The 21,777-nt window shown below is 44.5% G+C and overlaps 1 protein-coding gene across 5 annotated transcripts in view; it reads left to right on the top strand.

The window, feature by feature from the left end:
• lrrk2 (leucine-rich repeat kinase 2) overlaps nt 1-21,777 on the top strand; it is a 58,287-nt gene that overhangs the window by 10,647 nt on the left and 25,863 nt on the right. For 3 of the 5 annotated variants that reach the window (XR_016489367.1, XM_090212442.1, XM_090212433.1), the window contains exons 9-30: nt 1,173-1,336; nt 1,475-1,557; nt 1,646-1,770; nt 1,907-2,036; nt 2,477-2,601; nt 2,854-2,987; nt 3,266-3,410; nt 4,108-4,247; nt 4,342-4,470; nt 4,622-4,801; nt 6,532-6,796; nt 7,024-7,212; nt 8,873-8,988; nt 9,177-9,267; nt 9,362-9,573; nt 9,763-10,013; nt 10,281-10,429; nt 10,713-10,806; nt 10,959-11,148; nt 11,500-11,681; nt 14,152-14,375; nt 19,274-19,401. Coding sequence is in view for 4 of the 5 variants with exons in the window: in XM_090212442.1 (XP_090068568.1) it covers nt 1,173-1,336; nt 1,475-1,557; nt 1,646-1,770; nt 1,907-2,036; nt 2,477-2,601; nt 2,854-2,987; nt 3,266-3,410; nt 4,108-4,247; nt 4,342-4,470; nt 4,622-4,801; nt 6,532-6,796; nt 7,024-7,212; nt 8,873-8,988; nt 9,177-9,267; nt 9,362-9,573; nt 9,763-10,013; nt 10,281-10,429; nt 10,713-10,806; nt 10,959-11,148; nt 11,500-11,681; nt 14,152-14,375; nt 19,274-19,401 (3,446 nt within the window). In the remaining variant the exon portion in view is untranslated. The remainder of the gene's footprint in view (nt 1-1,172; nt 1,337-1,474; nt 1,558-1,645; nt 1,771-1,906; nt 2,037-2,476; nt 2,602-2,853; nt 2,988-3,265; nt 3,411-4,107; nt 4,248-4,341; nt 4,471-4,621; nt 4,802-6,531; nt 6,797-7,023; nt 7,213-8,872; nt 8,989-9,176; nt 9,268-9,361; nt 9,574-9,762; nt 10,014-10,280; nt 10,430-10,712; nt 10,807-10,958; nt 11,149-11,499; nt 11,682-14,151; nt 14,376-19,273; nt 19,402-21,777) is intronic. The other 2 variants (XM_036958992.2, XM_036958987.2) reach the window with 1 other exon arrangement.

Below are 21,777 nucleotides of genomic sequence, written 5' to 3'. Positions count from 1 at the left end.
CAACATCTATTTCCTAAGGTACCTGAAGAAATTCAGGATGCCGTCCTGGATCTTCTCCAAATACTACCGCTGCACCATCGAGAGCATCCTGCCGGTTGTACCACGGCCTGGTATGGGAATTGCTCCATCCACGACCACAAGGCCCTCCAGGGGGTGGTGAAGACGGCCCAGTACATCACTAGGATTGTGCTCCCACCCATTTAGGACATCTTTTCAGAACGGTGCCTGAGGATGGCCCACAGCATCATCAAGGACCCCACACAGCCTAGTCACAAGCTGTTCTCTCCCTTCTGTCGTTTAGACGGTATCGGAGCATGAGGTGTGATACCAACAGGCTCAGAGACAGTTTCTATCTACAAGCCATCAGATGGCTGAACACTTAAACTGGCCTGACCACCTGCTCTGATTCTCCACACACACACTCACACACACACACACACACACACACACATATATACATTCATGCTATACACGCATCACAACTGTTGCTACCTGACTCTTATTATACTGCTCAGTTTATACACTAGCCCCCATCCCCCCTTCCTCAAAGCACAAGTAAATATTGGACTAAATTTTGCCTTAAAATTAAAATATTAACTTTATGTTCATATTCTTCTTATTTTGTATTTATTTATTTTACTTTTTCTCCCCAATTTTGTGGTATCCAATTGGTAGTTACAGTCTTGTCCCATCGCTGAAACTCCCGTACTGACTCGGGAGAGGCGAAGGTTGAGAACCATGCGTCCTCCGAAACATGACCCTGCCAAGCCGCACTGCTCGCTTAACCCGGAAGCCAGCCGCACCAATGTGTCGGAGGAAACACCGTCCAACTGGCGACCATGTCAGCGTGCATTGCGCCCTGTCCGCCACAGGAGTCGCGCTAGAGCGCGATGGGACAAGGACATCCCGGCTGGCCAAACCCTCCCCTAACCCGGACGACGCTGGGCCTCAGCCCGGGATCGAACCCGGATCTGTAGTGACGGATCAAGCACTGCAGTGTCTTAGACCGCTGCTCCACTCTGGAGGCCATATTCTTATATTTTATTACCTCGTATTGTTGTAAGCATTTCGTTGGACGGTGTATAGTAGATACGGCTAATGAAACTCGAAACACACACATCTTTCTTCACACCTGGCTCACCACTGTTGTTTCCTGTTTCTCGTCCACTCAGCTGAAACCATAGTGCAGAGCAAAGCTGTGGTGAATGAAGGGATGGAGGAGGGAGAGGCGGAGGAGAACAGAGGGAAGGAGGAGGTGGTGGATGATGTGGGGTTGTGCTGGATGGAGGCCTGCTGCAGAGCTCTGGAGGTCCATGCTGCTGATTCCACAGTGCAGGTAAGTCCTCAGCACTTTATATCACACATCATCTATTAGCTAATCTTATAGTGACATTTTAGCCACTGTCCTACTACTCTTCCCTCTTTCTGTCTGTCCTCATCTCTCTCCTTCTGTTTATAACCATCTCCCCCCTAGGAAGCTGCATGTTGGGCCATACACAGCCTGCTATTGCATGGCAGCGAGTCATGGCACCATTCCACAGAAGAGCAAGACGGAAGGTAGTCCGTTACCATGAGCTTTCCTCATGGTATTGTCATCGACCATTCGCTTAAGCGTTTACAATCTTGCTGATATTGTGATTGACAGTGATGGTGTGCTCCCCAGGACACCAGTCCACAGACAGATCATGGCTGCCATGCTGCTCCACTCCTCCTCCCCTGGGGTGTTCCAGGCTGCTGCCAGCGCCATGGGAACACTCATCACCTACAATAGTGAGTCAGACTAGCTCCTGTTACTACCCATAGTCTGAGGTGACATTCAGTCAGGTCAGGCTTCAGCCTCTGCTTATTACTGCTAAAGATTTAACAGCTTGTGTTTGTGTGTGTGCGCGCGCGTGTGCGTTTGCAGGTAAAATGCGATCTCTGTTGTTGTCCAACGGCCTCCATGTGAACGTGGTGGAGATGATGAAGAGACATCTGTCCTCTCCAGAGGTCTCCGCAGGTGGATGTAAACTGCTCCACCTGCTCTTCAAGGGAAGGTGGGAATCATTTCAACTGACATCAACTGACATGATTTCCACTGACATTTACGCATTCCTGTTGCGGGCTTAGTCTAATTACATCAGTCAACTTCTGAAGAGGTTCCTACTTGCAGAGCAGGTTTCTCTTGTGGAACAGGTCTGTCTTACAAAACAGATTTGATCGCAATGAGAATATTCAGTATAAATACAGGTTAACAGTATGTTCCAAACTTGTTAGTTTGGGGTATCAGTACTCCGGGTTGACGATCACTGCTTTAGTTCGAAGGTATGTAATGACTAACATAAAAAGAGGAACTGATGATGCACTTCCCAATTTGGAAATGGCACCTTGTGAATTCTACTATTACAACGTTCAAGAGTAAGCCTGACCAATGGTCCCCGGGGTTTGGGAACCACTGGTCTAGGGTACTACTCATGTCCCTTGCCTCTCTCTGTAGGATGGCCAGTCTGGATGAACTGGACATGGCCATGGGTCAGATCGTTAGGACCATGAAGGTCCATAACTTCATACCTGAGGTCCAGCTGGAAGCTCTGAGGGCCAGCCTGGCCTTCCTCTGTCCTGGTAGGAGACGCACATAGACAGTCAACACTTATGGTGTACAAGTGTTCCAGTATTTACATGTGTTTTTAAAAGTATTTAGGTATGTGTACGTGTTCACAAGTGTTGAAGAATTTTCGGGTGTGCATACGTGTATCAAGCTCCAGCCATAGTGCCCAAAGCAAGACTGCTAGAGAGTCCTTTTGTCTTAGTCAGCTGTATTTAGATAATGAAATCTGAATGTATTTTCTGTCATCTTTTTGTGTGTTTGAGCAGATAGAAGTTTGCGGGTGTCTGATCACGGTGTGTCTGTGGCTGATCCAGACACAGTGGACGTGTCTCTGAGGGTGCAGAAGAACCAGAGTGTGGTGGAGGGGGCCCACACAGTCTACCTAGAGACACTCAACAGGGTAATCATATCGCCCCATGCAATTCATTCCATGCTCAAATCAGGGCCCGTGTTCACAAAGCATCTCAGTAGGAGTATTGATCAAGGATCAGGTCCACCCTGTCCCTGTAATCCTATCAATTGTGATCTAAAAGGCACATCCCTAAAACTGTTACTAGATCAGCACTCCTAATCTGAGACAATTTAGGAATACAATCCCTGGTCCCTAGAATTCACAGTTATCCTTGTTAATAATAGACTTACCTTAAAATATATACCTTTTTGTTGTTTGTGAGGTAGTTTATTAGCAGTGCAGCCATCCAGGAGTGTGGCCTGCGTGTTCTGTCTGCGCTGGCTGACTGCTCTGGTGCTGTAGACCTGCTCTGTCAACAGGGGGCAATAGACACTGTGCTGCACACACTACAGATGTTCCCTAGGGAACGAGGTGAGAGAGAGTAGATACACTGCTTGCTAAATCTGGCATGTTTACAGAAATGGCGATCAATGTGCATTGTCCCTGTCAAGCAACGTGAATAAAGACAAGTAAAGCAGAGACATAAAGGCTCTGTCCCTGACTCCCTTCCTGCCTCTTCAATAGAAATACACTGACTCCCTTCCTGCCTCTTCAATAGAAATACACTGACTCCCTTCCTGCCTCTTCAATAGAAATACACTGACTCCCTTCCTGCCTCTTCAATAGAAATACACTGACTCCCTTCCTGCCTCTTTAATATAAATACACTGACTCCCTTCCTGCCTCTTTAATAGAAATACACTGACTCCCTTCCTGCCTCTTCAATAGAAATACACTGACTCCCTTCCTGCCTCTTCAATAGAAATACACTGACTCCCTTCCTGCCTCTTCAATAGAAATACACTGACTCCCTTCCTGCCTCTTCAATAGAAATACACTGACTCCCTTCCTGCCTCTTCAATAGAAATACACTGACTCCCTTCCTGCCTCTTCAATAGAAATACACTGACTCCCTTCCTGCCTCTTCAATAGAAATACACTGACTCCCTTCCTGCCTCTTCAATAGAAATACACTGACTCCCTTCCTGCCTCTTCAATAGAAATACACTGACTCCCTTCCTGCCTCTTCAATAGAAATACACTGACTCCCTTCCTGCCTCTTCAATAGAAATACACTACTGGGGTCTAAACCTCCTCTACTGCCTTGTGTCTAAGAAGAAGCTGTCCAGGATGATAGTTCCCGTCCTGGCGTCTGTTCTCGTTACCAGTCTCCTGCAGTACAAGGAGGACACAGAGATGCTGTTAAAGGTGAGTAATCCTCTATGGTCCTCAAAGCCATATTTGTCTAGAAGATTTCCAGTTATTTCAATTAATGACACATGTTTTTTTTTTTACTAAATAGGGGTTCCAGGTGGCCCTCCGAATGCTGGATGCCTGCTCAGGGGCAGCAGGGGAGCTGCAGAGGGAAGGCTTTGACAGAGAGATCTTCCTCCAGCTCAAAGAAGGACCACCTGACCGGTGCAGCTACCCGGTAAGCCTGTGTGTTTCTGTGTGTCTGTTCTCATACTCTAATCCTTGGTCTTCTTCCTTCCTTACCCATCTCATAACTTCCCCTTCTCCCCCCATTCTCCCCCCACCTCTCTCTCTCTCTCTCTCATCTTTGTCTCTCTCTCTTCCTCTAGCTCTCCCAGCTGCGTAAGGCTGCATGCCTGGCCCTGTCCAAGATGTGTGGCGATGCAGAGCTGAGGTACAGTATGCTGGAGAAGGCCTGTAAGGACGGGGATGTGCTCATGGCTGAGTGTCTCATCCAGCTAGGAGCCGACATCAACAAGAAGACCAAGACCGAGTCGCTCATATACCAGGTCAGCAATGATCTCTATGGGGATCTGATGAAATGTCATTTGTGTGTGTGTGTACGTCTGTATGTGTATGTGTGTATGTACAGTTGAAGTTGGAAGTTTACATACACCTTAGCTAAATACATTTAAACTCAGTTTTTCACAATTCACGACATTCCCTGTCTTAGGTCAGTTAGGATCACCACTTTATTTTAAGGATGTGAAATGTCAGAATAATAGTAGAGAGAATTATTTATTTCAGCTTTTCTTTCATCACATTCCCAGTGGGTCAGAAGTTTACATGTACTCAATTAGTATTTGGTAGCATTGCCTTTAAATTGTTTGGGTAGCCTTCCACAAGCTTCCCACAATAAGTTGGGTGAATTTTGGCCCATTCCTCCTGACAGAGCTGGTGTAACTGAATCAGGTTTGTAGGCCTCCTTGCTTGCACACGCCTTTTCAGTTCTGCCCACACATTTTCTATGGGATTGAGGTCGGGGCTTTGTGATGGCCACTCTAATACCTTGACTTTGTTGTCCTTAAGCCATTTTACCACAACTTTGGAAGTATAGTTGGGGTCATTGTCCATTTGGAAGACCCATTTGCGAACAAGCTTTAACTTCCTGACTGATGTCTTGAGATGTTGCTTCAATATATCCACATAATTTTCCTGCCTCATGATGCCATCTATTTTGTGAAGTGCACCAGTCCCTCCTCCTGCTTTTCAAAGCCGATCATTCAGAGTATCTCTACCGCTCCTACTGTCTCTAGAGAGTTGAAAACAGCAGGTCTGGGACAGGTAGCATGTCCGGTGAACAGGTCAGGGTTTCATAGCCGCAGGCAGAACAGTTGAAACTGGAGCAGCAGCACGGCCAGGTGGACTGGGGACAGCAAGGAGGCATCAGGCCAGGTAGTCCTGAGGAATGGTCCTAAGGCTCAGGTCCTCTGAGAGAAAGAAAGAGAATTAGAGAGAGCATACTTAAATTTACACAGGACATCGGATAAGACAGGAGAAATACTCCAGATATAACAGACTGACCCTAGCCCCCCGACACATAAACTACTGCAGCATAAATACTGGAGGCTGAGACAGGAGGGGTCGGGAGACACTGTGACACTGTACCCCCAGACAGGACCAAACAGGCAGGATATAACTACACCCACTTTGCCAAAGCACAGCCCCCACACCACTAGACAGATATCTTCAACCACCAACTTACCATCCTGAGACAAGGCCGAGTATAGCCCACAAAGATCTCCGCCACGGCACAACCCAAGGGGGGGCACCAACCTGGATTGTTGGAAAAATTGTTGGATTGTTGGAAAAATTACTTGTGTCATGCACAAAGTAGATGTCCTAACTGACTTGCCAAAACTATAGTTTGTTAACAAGAAATTTGTGGAGTGGATGAAAAACTAATTTTAATGACTCCAACCTAAGTATATGTAAACCTCCGACTTCAGCTGTATGTACATTACCAGTCAATAGTTTGGACACACCTACTCATTCAAAGGTTTTTCTTTATATTTATTATTTTCTACATTTTGGAATAATAGTGAAGACATAAACTATGAAACAACACATGGAATCGTGAACTTATCCTTTGCAGCAGAGGTAACTCTGGGTCTTTCAGGCCCAAAACATTTTCTAAATTAGTTTCATTTTGGGAGCCCAGTTCCTAGGCTTCGCCCTTCGACCCCCCCCCCCCCCCCCCCCACCTGCTCAACCACTTCCCCACTGTATCCCCTCCCAGGTGTGTGAGCAGGGCGGGCCTCTGCAGCTTGTGGTGCTGCTTCTCAGCCGAGGGGTCCATGAGCAGCACCTGCGTGGGGCCCTGGGGGCGAGCGTGCGTCGTGGGGACGGCCCTGCGGTCATCCAGCTACTGGGGCGTCTGGGGCTGGACCTGAACAACAATGCCCTCTGTCTGGGGGGGTTCAGGCTGGGTCGGGTGGATGCTGCCTGGCTCAGCCCCCTGCTCGCTGAACGAGGTCGCGCCAACAGTCTACCCTCCAGCACAAGTGAGTCTAGTCACTGATGCTGATTTCCAGTTATAGACTCTCCTTCTTAGATTCTCCTGTAGATCTCTATATCTTATTTGAAGGAAAGCTGTAACTATCATATTGCCTACACATTTCCAATCTAGAATGAATAGAACATTTATTTTGTTATGTACTGTACGTGTGCATATGTATTTGGGTTAAAAACCTGGGATAAAGGATGCGTGTTCTCTGTGTTGTGTTTTCAGGTAAGGGTGCGTGTTTAGCTCGGTACGTGTTATCCTTCCAGAGGGGTAAGACGACCCCTACCCCCTCCACCCCCAGGTCTCTAGCTGACCCCTGCCTTACCTCTGGGTACATGTCAGACGAGAGTGATGACTCCAGCTTCCTGTCTTTAGAGGACAGTCTGGTCTTCAACGACGATATGGAGAGTGACGGTAAGGACCATGAGACACACAGAACAGCGCTCCTTGTCAACGTTCAAATCATGTTAATTTCAAACTTTTTACTCTCTTGATAATCACAATGGAATCACTTGGTAAAAAATAACCACAAGTTAAACAAGGTTATTTGGTATCTAATAAACTCAGCAAAAAATAAACGTCCTCTCACTGTCAACTGCATTTATTTTCAGCAAACTCAACATGTGTAAATATTTGTATGAACATAGCAAGATTCAACAACTGAGACATAAACTGAACAAGTTCCACAGACATGTGACTAACAGAAATTGAATGAACAAAGGGGGGGTCAAAATCAAAAGTAACAGTCAGTATCTGGTGTGGCCACCAGCTGCATTAAGTACTGCAGTGCATCTCCTCATTTGCACCAGATTTGCCAGTTCTTGCTGTGAGATGTTCCCCCACTCTTCCACCAAGGCACCTGCAAATTCCCAGACATTTCTTGGGGGAATGGCCCTAGCCCTCACCCTCCGATCCAACAAGTCTCCGATGTGCTCAATGGGATTGAGATCCGGGCTCTTCGCTGGCCATAGCACGGAATCACGCACAGAACGAGCAGTATGGCTGGTGATATTGTCATGCTGGAGGGTCATGTCAGGATGAGCCTGCAGGAAGGGTACCACGAGGGAGGAGGATGTCTTCCCTGTAACGCACAGCGTTGAGATTGCCTGCAGTGACAACAAGCTCAGTCCGATGATGCTGTGACACACCGCCCCAGACCATGACGGACCCTCCACCTCCAAATCGATCCCACCCCAGAGTACAGGCCTCGGTGTAACGCTCATTCCTTTGATGATAAACGCAAATCTGACCATCACCCCTGGTGAGACAAAACCGTGACTCATCAGTGAAGAGCACTTTATGCCGGTCCTGTCTGGTCCAGCGACAGTGGGTTTGTGCCCATAGGCAACGTTGTTGCCGTTGATGTCTGGTGAGGACCTACCTTACAACAGGCTTACTAGCCCTCAGTCCAGCCTCTCTCAGCCTATTGCGGACAGTCTGAGCACTGATGGAGGGATTGTGCGTTCCTGGTGTAACTCGGGCAGTTGTTGTTGCCATCCTGTACCTGTCCTGCAGGTGTGATGTTTGGATGTACCGATCCTGTGCAGGTGTTGTTCCACGTGGTCTGCCATAGCTGTCCGTCCTGTCTCACTGTAGCGCTGTCTTAGGCGTCTCACAGTACGTACATTGCAATTTATTGCCCTGGCCACATCTGCAGTCCTCATGCCTCCTTCCAGCATGCCTATGGCACGTTCACACAGATGAGCAGGGACCCTGGGCATCTTTCTTTTGGTGTTTTTCACAGTCAGTAGAAAGGCCTCCTTTTTAGTGTCCTAAATTTTCATAACTGTGACCTTAATTGCCTACCGTCTGTAAGCAGTTAGTGTGTTAACGACCGTTCCACAGGTGCATGTTCATTAATTGTTGAATTGGACCGTGTTTAAACCCTTTACAATGAAGATCTGTGAAGTTAGTTTGATTATTACGAATTGTCTTTGCAAGACAGGGTCCTGAAAAAGGGACATTTCTTTTTTTGCTGAGATTATAATAGCTAATTTGGTGACTGTTAATTATTGGCCACAGTTGCCTTATTTTGGGAATGTCTTGCTTACTGGATGTCTCCTTATTTTCACAGGAAGTGATTCACTTTCGTTGGCACTGTCCCCCATGTCCACCAATGATTTGTCAGAGGAGTGGAAGGCAGGGTCACAGAAGAGGAAGAACGGGCGTCGCAGGCACTTTAGCTCCGAGGTGGGCTATCTTCTTTACGACCAATAGAAATATTGTTTATTTTTGAACTTACTCTATTTTAGAGAAAAAACTTAACTGTCCCCCTCTCTCTTTCTTGCTCTCTCGCTCTCTTTCAATAAATGAATTAATTAAGATATGTGCCAATCAATTTACCAATTAACCAATTAATTTACTAACCAATCAAACAGTCCTGTATCCATCCGAAGGGAGTCCAGGGTGAGGTTGAGCTCAACGAGCCACTTCAGAGGAGGTATGGCAGGACAACCCCTAACCAGAAAGGTACTTACAGTACATTAGTTTTACTTGCCCTTGTTCAAAATATCAATGGTATCATATCAATGGTAATCCAATTTTTCTATTGTTTCTACTGCAGGTATTCACTCCCCAGTCTTGAGCTCTGGGTATAACTCCTCCCCTCTGGTCGGGGACAGAGAGTGGATCCGCCTGCTGGACCTATCTGGGAATGAGCTGGACTCTGTGTCGTGTTTGTTGGGCGAGGGTTCTGTCCGACAGCAGCTGGAGCACCTGTATCGACTAGACTTGAGCCAGAACAGCCTATCAGAGTTCCCCTCTGGGCTGTGTGAGGTGTGGGGTCTGTTCAGAATGCTTCAATGTTGAATAGATGATGCAAAATGTAAAAATGGTGGGGAATTCAATGTTCGGTTAATCTACAGAATCTTGTCAGTATCTAAAAAATATATTCATCATTTTATATAATTTATTGTTGCGATAGTTTATTTAATACTTCAAAATAATAATAATTATACTTCTTAGAGCTTGAAGAGTCTGACACGTCTGGATCTCCAAGGCAACCAGTTGCAGTCGTTGCCGGCGGAGCTTCTGGCCCTGCCCTCACTGACCATGCTCAACGTGTCACGTAACTGTGTCGGCCCGCTTCTGACCCTTGACCCCGCCATCACCTGCCCGTCGCTACGGCAACTCAACCTGTCCTACAACCACATCACCACCTTCCCCCACCAGCTGGGCCGGGCCATGGAGCGACTGGAGGAGCTGTCCCTAGAGGGGTATGATGGGAAATTGAGTTCTTTGGATCACTGCTGAATGTTTTACTTTAGCTGTGTAATAGGCACAAAATTATATTATAAATAATTACAAAGCAGGAATTGGTGTTTAGTTTTTGTCAAACATGTACATTTTACCCATCTGGCACTAGACAGGTTCAATTAAATCCTCAAAATATTTGAAAGAAAACTACTCTGATTTGAACCCAAGTATGTGACATAAAATATCATAAATATAACTTTGTCTCTACACCTTTTCCTCTCCTGTAGGAACAGAATGAGTGAGCTGTGGTCTCCTCTGTGTCTTCTGGAGATGAAGCTCCTAGACATCAGTAAGAACAGTGTGGAGAGCATCTCACGTGACTTCCTGTCTGGCTGCCCCAAACTAGAGAACTTCAGTGCTTGTACCAACCATCTCAGTAAGTACATGGTAACACAGTTACTTACTTAATCATTTTTAATGCTGACAGAACATGGGGTCTGTACTAGTTCTCCAAATGCTGTCTTACAATGGATTATTATTTGCTACTATTATTAGGCATATCTGTGAAAGTCATTCAAGTCAAACTGATTTCTAGAAAAAGTATTGCCAGACAACCTAATAAATGTTGTTAATTCTAGATAAACAGTTAATTTGTGTATGTAGCGACATAAGAACATATTCATTGTATGACATTGTGTTTTGTGTTTCTGCTGTCATAGGTTCGCTGTCACATCTTCCCTCAAAGATAACAACTCTGAAGTTATCACATAACAGTTTCACTACCATTCCTCAAGCCGTTCTGGATCTTCCAAAGTAAGTTTGATGTTTTAGTGAAGGCAACTACATTGTTGTAGAAGGCGTTTATTAGTTAACTATTATTTGAGTAAAAACTGCTTATTAGTGTGCAAAAATGTATCTGGCTTGGGATTCAATACGACTCATCCTTGCTTTTTCTTTGCTTTCAGCTTACGGTCCGTGGATATGAGGACCAATGACATCACAGTTTTACCGGGGCCGTGCGCCTGGGCATCGGTCAACCTGCGGGAGCTCATGTTCAGTCAGAACCGCATCGGAGTGCTGGACCTGAGTGGACCTGAAGTTTACAAGTGGGCCAGACTGGAGAAACTACACCTGAGTGACAATAAGCTCACAGAGGTCAGCATTTATTTATTCATCTTATTAATATTTCATTAACATGGTCATTTAGCAGACGCCAAAGTGACTGACAGTGATCACACGTGTCACAATAAGTATGTGACATTTGTTAGCACCAGGCACTCTAACTAACTGCCATTAAAACGGTCGTATATGGTGAACAGGGACAATACAGTACTCAATGCTTCTCACACCTCCATCATAAACTGCATGTTCTCTCTAGAACAGGTCTCTTGTAAAATATATGTTATCTCAAGGAGAATGAAAAGGTTACATAAAATGTATTTAAAAATATAAAAGTACATTTCCTATCAGTAGTATTATTGACCTTTTCACCCCTGTCTGTTTCAGGTCCCTCCTCAGATCGGCCTGCTGGAGGAGCTGACCTCTCTCGACTTGAGCCGCAATGGCGGCCTGCGCTCCTTCCCTGACGAGATGGGCAAGCTGAGCCGGCTGTGGGACTTGCCACTGGATGGCCTGCGCCTCAGCCTGGATCTCAAGCACATTGGCAACAAGACCAAAGACATAGTCAGGTGAATGTCTGCAAAGAAATGCTTACTTGCAGGTTCCTTCTCGACAATGAAACAACAATAAGAAAGAAGAAAATATCAGAATACGAACATAAAGTCAAAGGCTCAAAATAATACATATTTTAGCAGAAGTATAATACAGGAAGGCACCATTTATAGTCCAATATTTAGTTGTGTTTTGGGAAAGGGGGGGGGTGGGAGGCAGTGTATAAACCGAGCAGTATAATGGTAGCAGCAGTTGTGATGTGTGTGTGTGTGTAGCATGAATGTGTGTGTGCTAAGTTATGGAGAATCAGAGCAGGTGGTCAGGCCAGTTCATGTGTTCAGCAGTCTGATGTCTTGTATATAGCCTGTTGGTTTCAGACCTCATGATCCGATACCGTCTGAACGACGGTAAGGGAGAGAACAGCTTGTGACTGGGCTGTGTGGGGTCCTTGATGATGCTGTGTGCCTTCCTCAGGCACCGTTCTGAGTAGATGACCTGAATGGGTGGGAGCACGGTCCCAGTGATGTACTGGGCCGTCTTCACCACCCCCTGGAGGGCCTTGTGGTCGTGGATGGAGCAATTCCCATTCTAGGCCGTGGTACAACCGGTCAGGATGCTCTCAATGGTGCACATGGTTTCCAGGTGTTTGTGAGCCCTTCTCTCCTTAGGATTGAGGTCAGGGCTTTGGGATGGACACTCCAATACCTTGACTTTGTTGTCCTTAAGCCATTTTGCCACAACTCTAGAAGTATGCTTGGGGGTCATTGTCCATTTGGAAGACCCATTTGCGACCAAGCTTTAACTTTCTGACTGATGTCTTGAGATGTTGCTTCAATATATCCACATACTTTTCCTACCTCATGATTCCATCTATTTTGTGAAGTGCACCAGGCCCTCCTGCAGCAAAGCACCCCCACAACATGATGCTACCACCCCCGTACTTCACAGTTGGGATGGTGTTCTTCGGCTTGCACGCCTCCTCCTTCTTCCTCCAAACATAACAATGGTCATTATGGCCAAACAGTTCTATTTTTGTTTCATCAGACTAGAGGACATTTCTCCAAAAAGTACGATCTTTGTCCCCATGTGCAGTTGCAAACCGTAGTCTGGCTTTTTTTATAGGGGTTTTGGAGCAGTGGCTTCTTCCTTGCTGAGCGGCCTTTCAGGTTATGTCGATATAGGACTCGTTTTACTGTGGATATAGATACTTTTGTACCTGTTTCCTCCAGCATCTTCACAAGGTTCTTTGCTGTTGCTCTGGGATTGATTTGCACTTTTCGCACCAAAGTACGTTCATCTATAGGAGACAGAACGCATCTCCTTCCTGAGCGGTATGACGGCTGCGTGGTCCCTTGGTGTTTAACTTGCGTACTATTGTTTGTACAGATGAACGTGGTACCTTCAGGCGTTTGGAAATTGCTCCCAATGATGAACCAGATTTGTGGAGGACCAGAATTTTTTTCTGGGGTCTTGGCTGATTTCTTTTGATTTTCCCATGATGTCAAGCAAAGAGGCACTGAGTTTGAAGGTAGGCCTTGAAATACATTGACAGGTACACCTCCAATTGACTCAAATGATGTCAACTAGCCTATCAGAAGCTTCTAAAGCCATGACATCATTTTCTGGAATTTTCCAAGCTGTTTAAAGGCACAGTCAGCTTAGCGTATGTACACTTCTGACCCACTGGAGTTGTGATACAGTGAATTATAAGTGAAACAATCTGTCTGTAAACAATTGTTGGAGAAATTACTTGTGTCATGCTCAAAGTAGCTGTCCTTACCGACTTGCCAAAACTAGGAGTGGATGAAAAATGAGTTTTAATGACTCCAACCTAAGTGTATGTAAACTTCCGACTTCAACTGTAGCGTCATACCAAAGAAGACAAGGCTGTAATCGCTGCCAAAGGTGCTTCAACAAAGTACTGAGTAAAGGGACTGAATACTTATGTAAATGTGATATTTCAGTTTTCTATTATACATTTTTCTAAGCAATTTTCGCTTTGTCATTAAATGGTATTGTATGTAGATTGGTGAGGGAAAAAACAATTGAATCAATTTTAGTATACGGCTGTAATGTAACAAAATGTGGAAAAAGTCAAGGGGTCTGAATACTTTCTGAATGCACTGCATTCCTCAATGTTGATGTTGAGTCCTGTTTGGATGAATCTTTGAACATTATTCCAATCAACATTCTTAAGACAATCCTACAGTATTGGGGACGATGGCTTTGTAAGCTTCACAGATGTTTGTGTATACATGGTCAAGCATGCTGGATCCTCTTTGGGCAAGATACATGTTGGCGAAAAACAAAACATGTTTTGACATTTAACCCAAAAAGCAATGCTATCTGTCAGAGGGAATTCTGAATGAACAGGTGGTGGCTTTTGATAGGTTTGTATTTGCTCCAGATTTCCCCTTTCAAACAAAAGCCTAATCACGTTCACAAAACTCTCCCAAATAAATCACTCTCTCCTGTATCCTGTCTCAGGTTCCTCCAGCAGCGTCTGAAGAAAGCCGTTCCGTACTACCGGATGAAGCTGATTGTGGTTGGGAACGCCGACAGTGGTAAGACTGCTCTAATCCGACAGCTGATGAAGCTCAAGCGTTCTCAGTGGCAGATGGAGCGGCCCATCGCTGGGATCGACGTCAGAGATTGGACCATCCGGGACCGGGATAAGAAGAACATGGTGCTCAACGTCTGGGACTTCTCAGGTGGGTCAACCGTCAACTGCCAACTGTGACATTTGGTCTGGATACTTACTAGTGATGTGGGATATGCAACTCAAAAAAAAATATCACAATATTATTTTGGACGATATTATGTTGATACATTAAATCAAATTGTATTTGTAACATGCGCCGAATACAACAAGTGTAGTACTTACAGTGAAATGCTTACTTAAAAGCCCTTAACCAACGATGCAGTTTTAAGAAAATACCTTAAAAAGTAAGAGATAAGAAAAACAAATAATTAAAGAGCAGCAGTGAATAACAGTAGCAGGGCGATATACAGGGGGTACCGGTACAGAGACAACGTGGAGGCGATATACAGGGGGTACCGGTACAGAGTCAACGTGGAGGCGATATACAGGGGGTACCGGTACAGAGTCAACGTGGAGGCGATATACAGGGGGTACCGGTACAGAGTCAACGTGGAGGCAATATACAGGGGGTACCGGTACAGAGTCAACGTGGAGGCGATATACAGGGGGTACCGGTACAGAGTCAACGTGGAGGCAATATACAGGGGGTACCGGTACAGAGTCAACGTGGAGGCGATATACAGGGGGTACCGGTACAGAGTCAACGTGGAGGCGATATACAGGGGGTACCGGTACAGAGTCAACGTGGAGGCGATATACAGGGGGTACCGGTACAGAGTCAACGTGGAGGCGATATACAGGGGGTACCGGTACAGAGTCAACGTGGAGGCGATATACAGGGGGTACCGGTACAGAGTCAACGTGGAGGCTATATACAGGGGGTACCGGTACAGAGTCAACGTGGAGGCGATATACAGGGGGTACCGGTACTGTGTCAATGTGCGGGGGCACCGGTGTCGAGGTACTTGAGATAATTATGCACATGCAGGTAGGGTTGTTTAAAGTGGCAGAGAGAACAGTTTATGACTAGGATGGCTGGGCTGGAGTCTTTGACAATTTTTAGGGCCTTCCTCTGACACTGCCTGGTATAGAGGTCCTGGATGGCAGGGAGCTTGGCCCTGTTGATGTACTGGGCTGTACGCACTACCCTCTGTAGTGCCATATCAGGCAGTGATGCAACCCGTCAGGATGCTCTCGATGGTGGAGCTGTAAAATCTTTTGAGGATCTGAGGACCCATGCCAAATCTTTTCAGTCTCCTGAGGGGGTTAGGTTTTGTCGTGCCCACTTCACGACTGTCTTGGTGTGCTTGGACAATGTTAGTTTGTTGTTGATGTGGATGCCAAGGAACTTGAAGCTCTCAACCTGCTCCACTACAGCCCCGTCGATGAGAATGGAGGCATGCTCGGTCCTCTTTTTCCTGTAGTCCACAATCATCTCCTTTGTCTTGATCACGTTGAGGGAGAGGTTGTTGTCCTTGCACCACATGGTCAGGTCTCTGACCTTCCTATAGGCTGTCTCATCGTTGTCAGTGATCAGGCTTACCACTGTTGTGTCATCAGCAAACTTAATGATGGTGTTGGACTTGTGCCTGGCCATGCAGTCATGAGTGAACAGAGAGTACAGGAGGGGACTGAGCAGGCACCCCTGAGGGGCCCCCGTGTTGAGGATCAGTGTGGCGGATGTATTGTTACCTACCCTGACCACCTGGCGACAGCCCGTCAGGAAGTCTAGGATCCAGTTGCAGAGGTAGGTGTTTAGTCCCAGGGTCTTTAGATTAGTGATGAGCTTTGAGGGAACCATGGTGTTGAAAGCTGAGCTGTAGTCAATGAACAACATTCTCACATAGGTGTTCCTTTTGTTCAGGTGGGAAAGGGCAGTGTGGAGTGCGATAGAGATTGCATCATCTGTGGATCTGTTGGTGCGATATGCAAATTGGAGTGGGTCTAGGGTTTCTGGGATAATGGTGATGATGTGAGCTATGACCAGCCTTTCAAAGCATTTCATGGCCACAGACGTGAAACTTGACCCCAAGTATCGCTTTTGCCTGGTAGCATTAGCTAGCCCTAGTCGGGTAAAACGGCTCAATCTCTGGTATTTTTCATCCTGTAGCTTGTTCTCCGTCTTCTTTTTAAATAGTGAGCCATGTTTTCAGCACTTTTATTTCCGTGACTGAAACTCATTTTCTCACACTCTCTGGTCTCTCTGCAGCAGACATATTGTTTGGAACATCAAATCCCAATAACGAATCACAAGCATTCAAAGTATTCATACCCCTTGACTTATGCCAAATTTGGTTGTGTTACAACCTGAAATCAAAATGGATTCTTTTTTCTCACCTATCTACACACAATAGACCATAATGACAGTGAAAATGTTTTTTTTTTTAAGTTTTTGCACATTTTATTGAAAATGAAATACAGAAATATCTAATTAACATAATTATTCACACCCCTGAGTCAATACATGTTAGAATCACCTTTGTCAGGAGTTACAGCTGTGAGTCTTTCTGGGTAAGTCTCTAAGAGCTTTGAACAACTGGATTGTATAATATTTGCACATTATTATTTTTTAAATTCTTCAAGCTCTGTCAAGTTGGTTGTTGATCATTGCTCGACAACCATTTAAGTCTTGCCATAGATTCACAAGCAGATTTTAGTCAAAACTGTAACTTGGCCACTCAGGAACATTCAATGTTGTCTTGGTAAGCAACTCCAGTGTATATTTGGCCTTGTGTTTTAGGTTATTGTGCTGCTGAAAGGTTAATTTTTCTCCCAGTGTCTTTTGGAAAGCAGACTGAACAAGGTTTTCCTCTAGGATATTGCCTGTGCTTAGCTCTATTCCATTTCTTTGCATCCTAAAAATGGCAAGCATACCCATAACATGATGCAGCCTCCACCATGCTTCAAAATATGAAGAGTTGTAGTCAGTGATGTGTTGGATTTGCACCAAACATAATGCTCTGTATTCAGGACATAAAGTTAATTTCTTTGCCACATTTATTGCAGTATTACTTTATGCATCCTGTGTGCAACAATGCACTGCTTTGGAATATTTTTTCTCTGTACAGGCTTCCTTTTCACGTGTCATTTAGGTTAGTATTGTGGAGTAACTACAATGTTGTTGATCCATCCTCAGTTCTCCTATCACAACGATTAAACGATTAACTAACTGTTAACGTCACCACTGGCCTCATACAATCCCTTTCCTTTCCTTTCCTTCCTCTCCAGCAACTGAGTTAGGAAGGACACCTGTATATTTGTAGTTACTGGTTGTATTGATACATCATCCATAGTGTAATTAATACCTTCCCAATGCTCAAAGGGATATTCAATTTTTGCTTTTTCACCCATCTACCAATAGGTGTCGTCTTTGGTTGAATCTCTGTTTGAAAATGACTTATCAAATGAGGTAGTCATTCAAAACCCATGTTAAACACTATTATTGAACACAGTGTGTGTCCATGCAAGTTCTTATGTGACTTGTTAAGCACATTTTTACTACTGAACTTATAGCTGTTCTGCTTGCCGTAAAAGGGGTTGAATACTTGACTCAAGATATTTCAGCTTTAAATTTTTAATTAATTTGTAAAAATAAAAAAACATAATTCCACTTTGGGGTATTGGGGGTGTAGGCCAGTGACACAATCTCAATGTAATATTTTTTAAATTCCGGCTGGAACACAATAAAATGTGGGAAAAAAATGTTAGAGGGTATGAATACTTTATGACTTTCCTTTTTCAACGTTTTGTTGGGTTACAGCCTTATTCTGAAATGGATTAAAAATGTTTTTCCTTCTCATCAATAAACACAATACCCATAGAGACAAAGCAAAAACAGGTTTTAAGAAATGTTTGCTAATTTATTACAATTGAAATACTGAAATATCACATGTACCCACATCAGACCCTTTACTACTTTGGGGCGGCAGGGTAGCGGTTAGAGCGTTGGACTAGTAACCGGAAGGTTGCGAGTTCAAACCCCCGAGCTGACAAGGTACAAATCTGTCGTTCTGCCCTTGAACAGGCAGTTAACCCACTGTTCCCAGGCCATCATTGAAAATAAGAATTTGTTCTTAACTGACTTGCCTGGTTAAATAAAGGTAAAATAAAAAAAATAAATAAAAACTCAGTACTTTGAAGCACCTTTTGCAGCGATTACAGCGTCTTCTTGGGTTCTTGTATTTGTGGAGTTTCTCCCATTCTTCTCTGCAGATCCTCTCAAGCTCTGTCAGGCTGGATGGGGAGCGTCGCTGCACAGCTATTTTTAGGTCTCTCCAGAGATGTTCGATCGGGTTCAAGTCAGGCTGAGCCACTCAAGGACATTCAGAGACTTGTCGCGAAGCCACTCCTGTGTTATCTTGGCTGTGTGCTATGGGGCAGGTTTTGTCAGGGTTGAGGGGAAAATGAACGGCGCAAAATACACAGATCCTTGATGAAAACCTGCTCCAGAGTGCTCAGGACCTCGGACTGGGGCAAAGGTTCACCTTCCAGCAGGACAACAATCCTAAGCACACAGCCAAGACGACGCAGGAGTAGCTTCATTACAAGCCTCTGAATGTCCTTGGGGGGGCCAGCCAGAGCCCGGACTTGAACCCGATCGAACATCTCTGGAGAGATCTGAAAATAGTTGTGCACACCAAATACAGGTGTGCCAAGCTTTTAGCGTCCTACCCAAGAAGACTCAAGGCTGTAATCGCTGCCTAAGGTGCTTCAACAAAGTACTGAGTAATGGGTCTGAATACTGAAGTTAATGTTGATTTCAGTTTTTTTTAGTCAGTACAAAAATTTTAAAAAACCATTTTTGCTTTGTCATTATGGGGTATTGTGTGTAGAATTTTATTTTAGAATAAGGTTGTTACGTTACAATGTGGAAAAAGTCAAGGGGTCTGAATACTTTCCAAATGCACCGTACGTTTGGGTTTCACGGTCTGGATCTTGGACTTCAAGTCATTGAGTCTTGAAGGTTTTGTTCTGGCGGTCTTGACCCTCTCTCTGCTCTTTGTTCAGGTGGGGAGGAGTTCAGTGGTTCTCACCCCCACTTCCTTACCCCCCGGGCCCTCTACCTGGTTGTGTACGACCTCAGTAAGGGGGCTGCCCAGGTGGACGCGCTCAAACCCTGGCTCTTCAACATCAAGGTGAGTCACACCCATACCTTTTGTAAATGTTTTGTTGTTTTTTGTCACTGTTGCGAGTGCATACATTTTCGTACACACAACTGGAAGTAGTAGTTTTTACATTGCAAATAGTCTGGTGTGGTGCAATGCAAATATTCTGGGGTAGCCTTTTGACTAGATGTTCAGGAGTCTTATGGCTTGGGGGTATAAGCAGTTTAGAAGCCTCTTGGGCCTCCAGTACCGCTGTGGACTAATAACCTAATAAAAGAATGGACGAGAGGTCCTGGACCTGAAGAACAGCTTGCATTTCTCCCACAGTCAGCTCGATGAGTTTAGACAGGAGAATGGCAAGATGACAGCAATCTGTATGTCATTGAGAGAGGACACCAGTTCTGTATGTGAATGCATAATAACAATGAAAAAATAAAAAGCTGATTATATCAGTCAAGGCGGAACAACGTGGTTGTGGACGGAATTGCAGAATCTCCACGAGACCTGGACGAGTCTGAGGACAGAGTGAGTGAAATGATCTCAGTGAAACTGAAGATGGACCATAGGAAGAATGAGGTGGAGTGCGCCAACAGGACTAGAAAACCCACCGCCATCCCAGGTGACAGGCCCAGGCCGATAGTGGTCAAGTTCCTGAGGTTCAAGGACCTGATAGCTGTTCTGCAAAGAGCCAACAACTTGAGAGGAATGTACTGTATATCTTCCTCAATAAGGACTATCCTGAAGCTGTAGAGAAGACTTTAAGTCAAGTGTTATTAAAGTGTTGTGGTTGCAGGTTCACCTGGCACATCTAAAGCCTTTTCTTGCTATAGGCCACCAAGTGCTAACTGTCAGTATCTAAATAATGTGTGAAATGCTTGATAGTGTATGTGATGTAAACAGAGAGGTCTACTTTATCCGTGACCTGAATATTGAATGGTTTTCATCAAGCTGTCTGCTTCTCACTGTAACCAGTGCCAGTAATCTGGTTCAGGTTATTAATCAACCTACTAGGGTGTTTACAAACACCACTGGAACAAGATCATCCACATGTATTGATCACATTTGTACTAATATTGTAGAACTGTGTTCTAAAGCTGTATCCGTACCCATGCAGTGATCACAGTATAGTGGCTTTATCCAGGAAGCCAACCTTCCAAAGCTGGTCCTAAAATAGTGTATTGCTGCGTCTCTTATGTGGATGATGTTAAAACATATTTGTTGGTCTGATGTGATTAATAATGAGCATGCTGACGCTGCACATTTATTAATTTAGGAAATTGCTTCTTCCAATTATTGATAAACATGCACCTGTTAAGAAACTGACTGTTAGAACTGTTTAAGCTCCATGGATTGATAAGGAATTTAAAAGCTGTATGGTTGAAAGAGATGGGGCAAATGTAGTGGCTAATAAGTCTGAGAAATTATGTGACTAAACTCAACAAAAAGATAAAGAAACTGTAGTATGAAGCCAAGATCAATTAAATAAAGAATAATGGAGAAAAGAAACTTGAGTACTTTATATGAAATTAGACAAATTCAACTCCATCTTTCATCCAATCAGAAGGCATATTCATCAAAAACTTTGGTTGCCAATTATTTTAATGATTACTTAATTGGCAAAATTAAGCAGTAAATGCCAACAACAAACAGTGAGCCATCGTACTCATGTATAAAGAAAAATGTAATAATGAAAGAAAAGCATTGCAAATTAGAATTTTGTAGATTTAGTATGGGAGTGGTGGAAAAATCAATCAATAATGACAAACCTGGCATTGACAACTTAGATGGAAAGCTATGGAGGATGGTAGCTGACTCTATAGCCACTCCTATCTGTCATATCTTTAATCTGAGCCTAGAGGAAAGTCGGTCATTCCGCTACCCAAGAGTGGTAAAGCAGCATTTAATGGTTCTAACAGCAGACCTATCAGCTTGCTGCCAACTCTTAGCAAACTGTTGTAAAAAATTGTGTTTGACCAAATACAATGCTACTACTCTGTAAACAAATTAACAATTTAACAATTAACAATTAACATTATCAGAATGCTTATAGAGATAAGCACTCATGTAATGCATTGACACAAATTACTGATGATTGGTTGAAAGAAATTGAAAATAAATAGATATTGAGAGCTGTACTGTTAGATTTCAGTGCAGCCTTTGATACTATTGACCATAACCTGTTGAGAAAACGAATGTCTTGGATTCAGAGCTCTCTATCTAATAGCACTCAGAGGGTTTTCTTTAATGGGAGCTTCTCTGTCAAACAAGTGTGGTGTACCGCAAGACACCTCTCTAGGCCCTCCTCTCTTTTCTATTTTTACCAATGACCTGCCACTGGCATTTAACAAAGCAGGTGTGTCCATGTTTGCTGATGATTCAACCATTAACGCATCAGCAACCACAGCT

The sequence above is a fragment of the Oncorhynchus mykiss genome, chromosome 2, assembly GCF_057628025.1.
Source record: "Oncorhynchus mykiss isolate SJ-2025 chromosome 2, ASM5762802v1, whole genome shotgun sequence".
Classification (NCBI taxonomy): domain Eukaryota; kingdom Metazoa; phylum Chordata; class Actinopteri; order Salmoniformes; family Salmonidae; genus Oncorhynchus; species Oncorhynchus mykiss.
The sequence above is the reverse complement of the archived record's forward strand: the minus strand, read 5'-3'. Positions and strand labels throughout refer to the sequence as shown.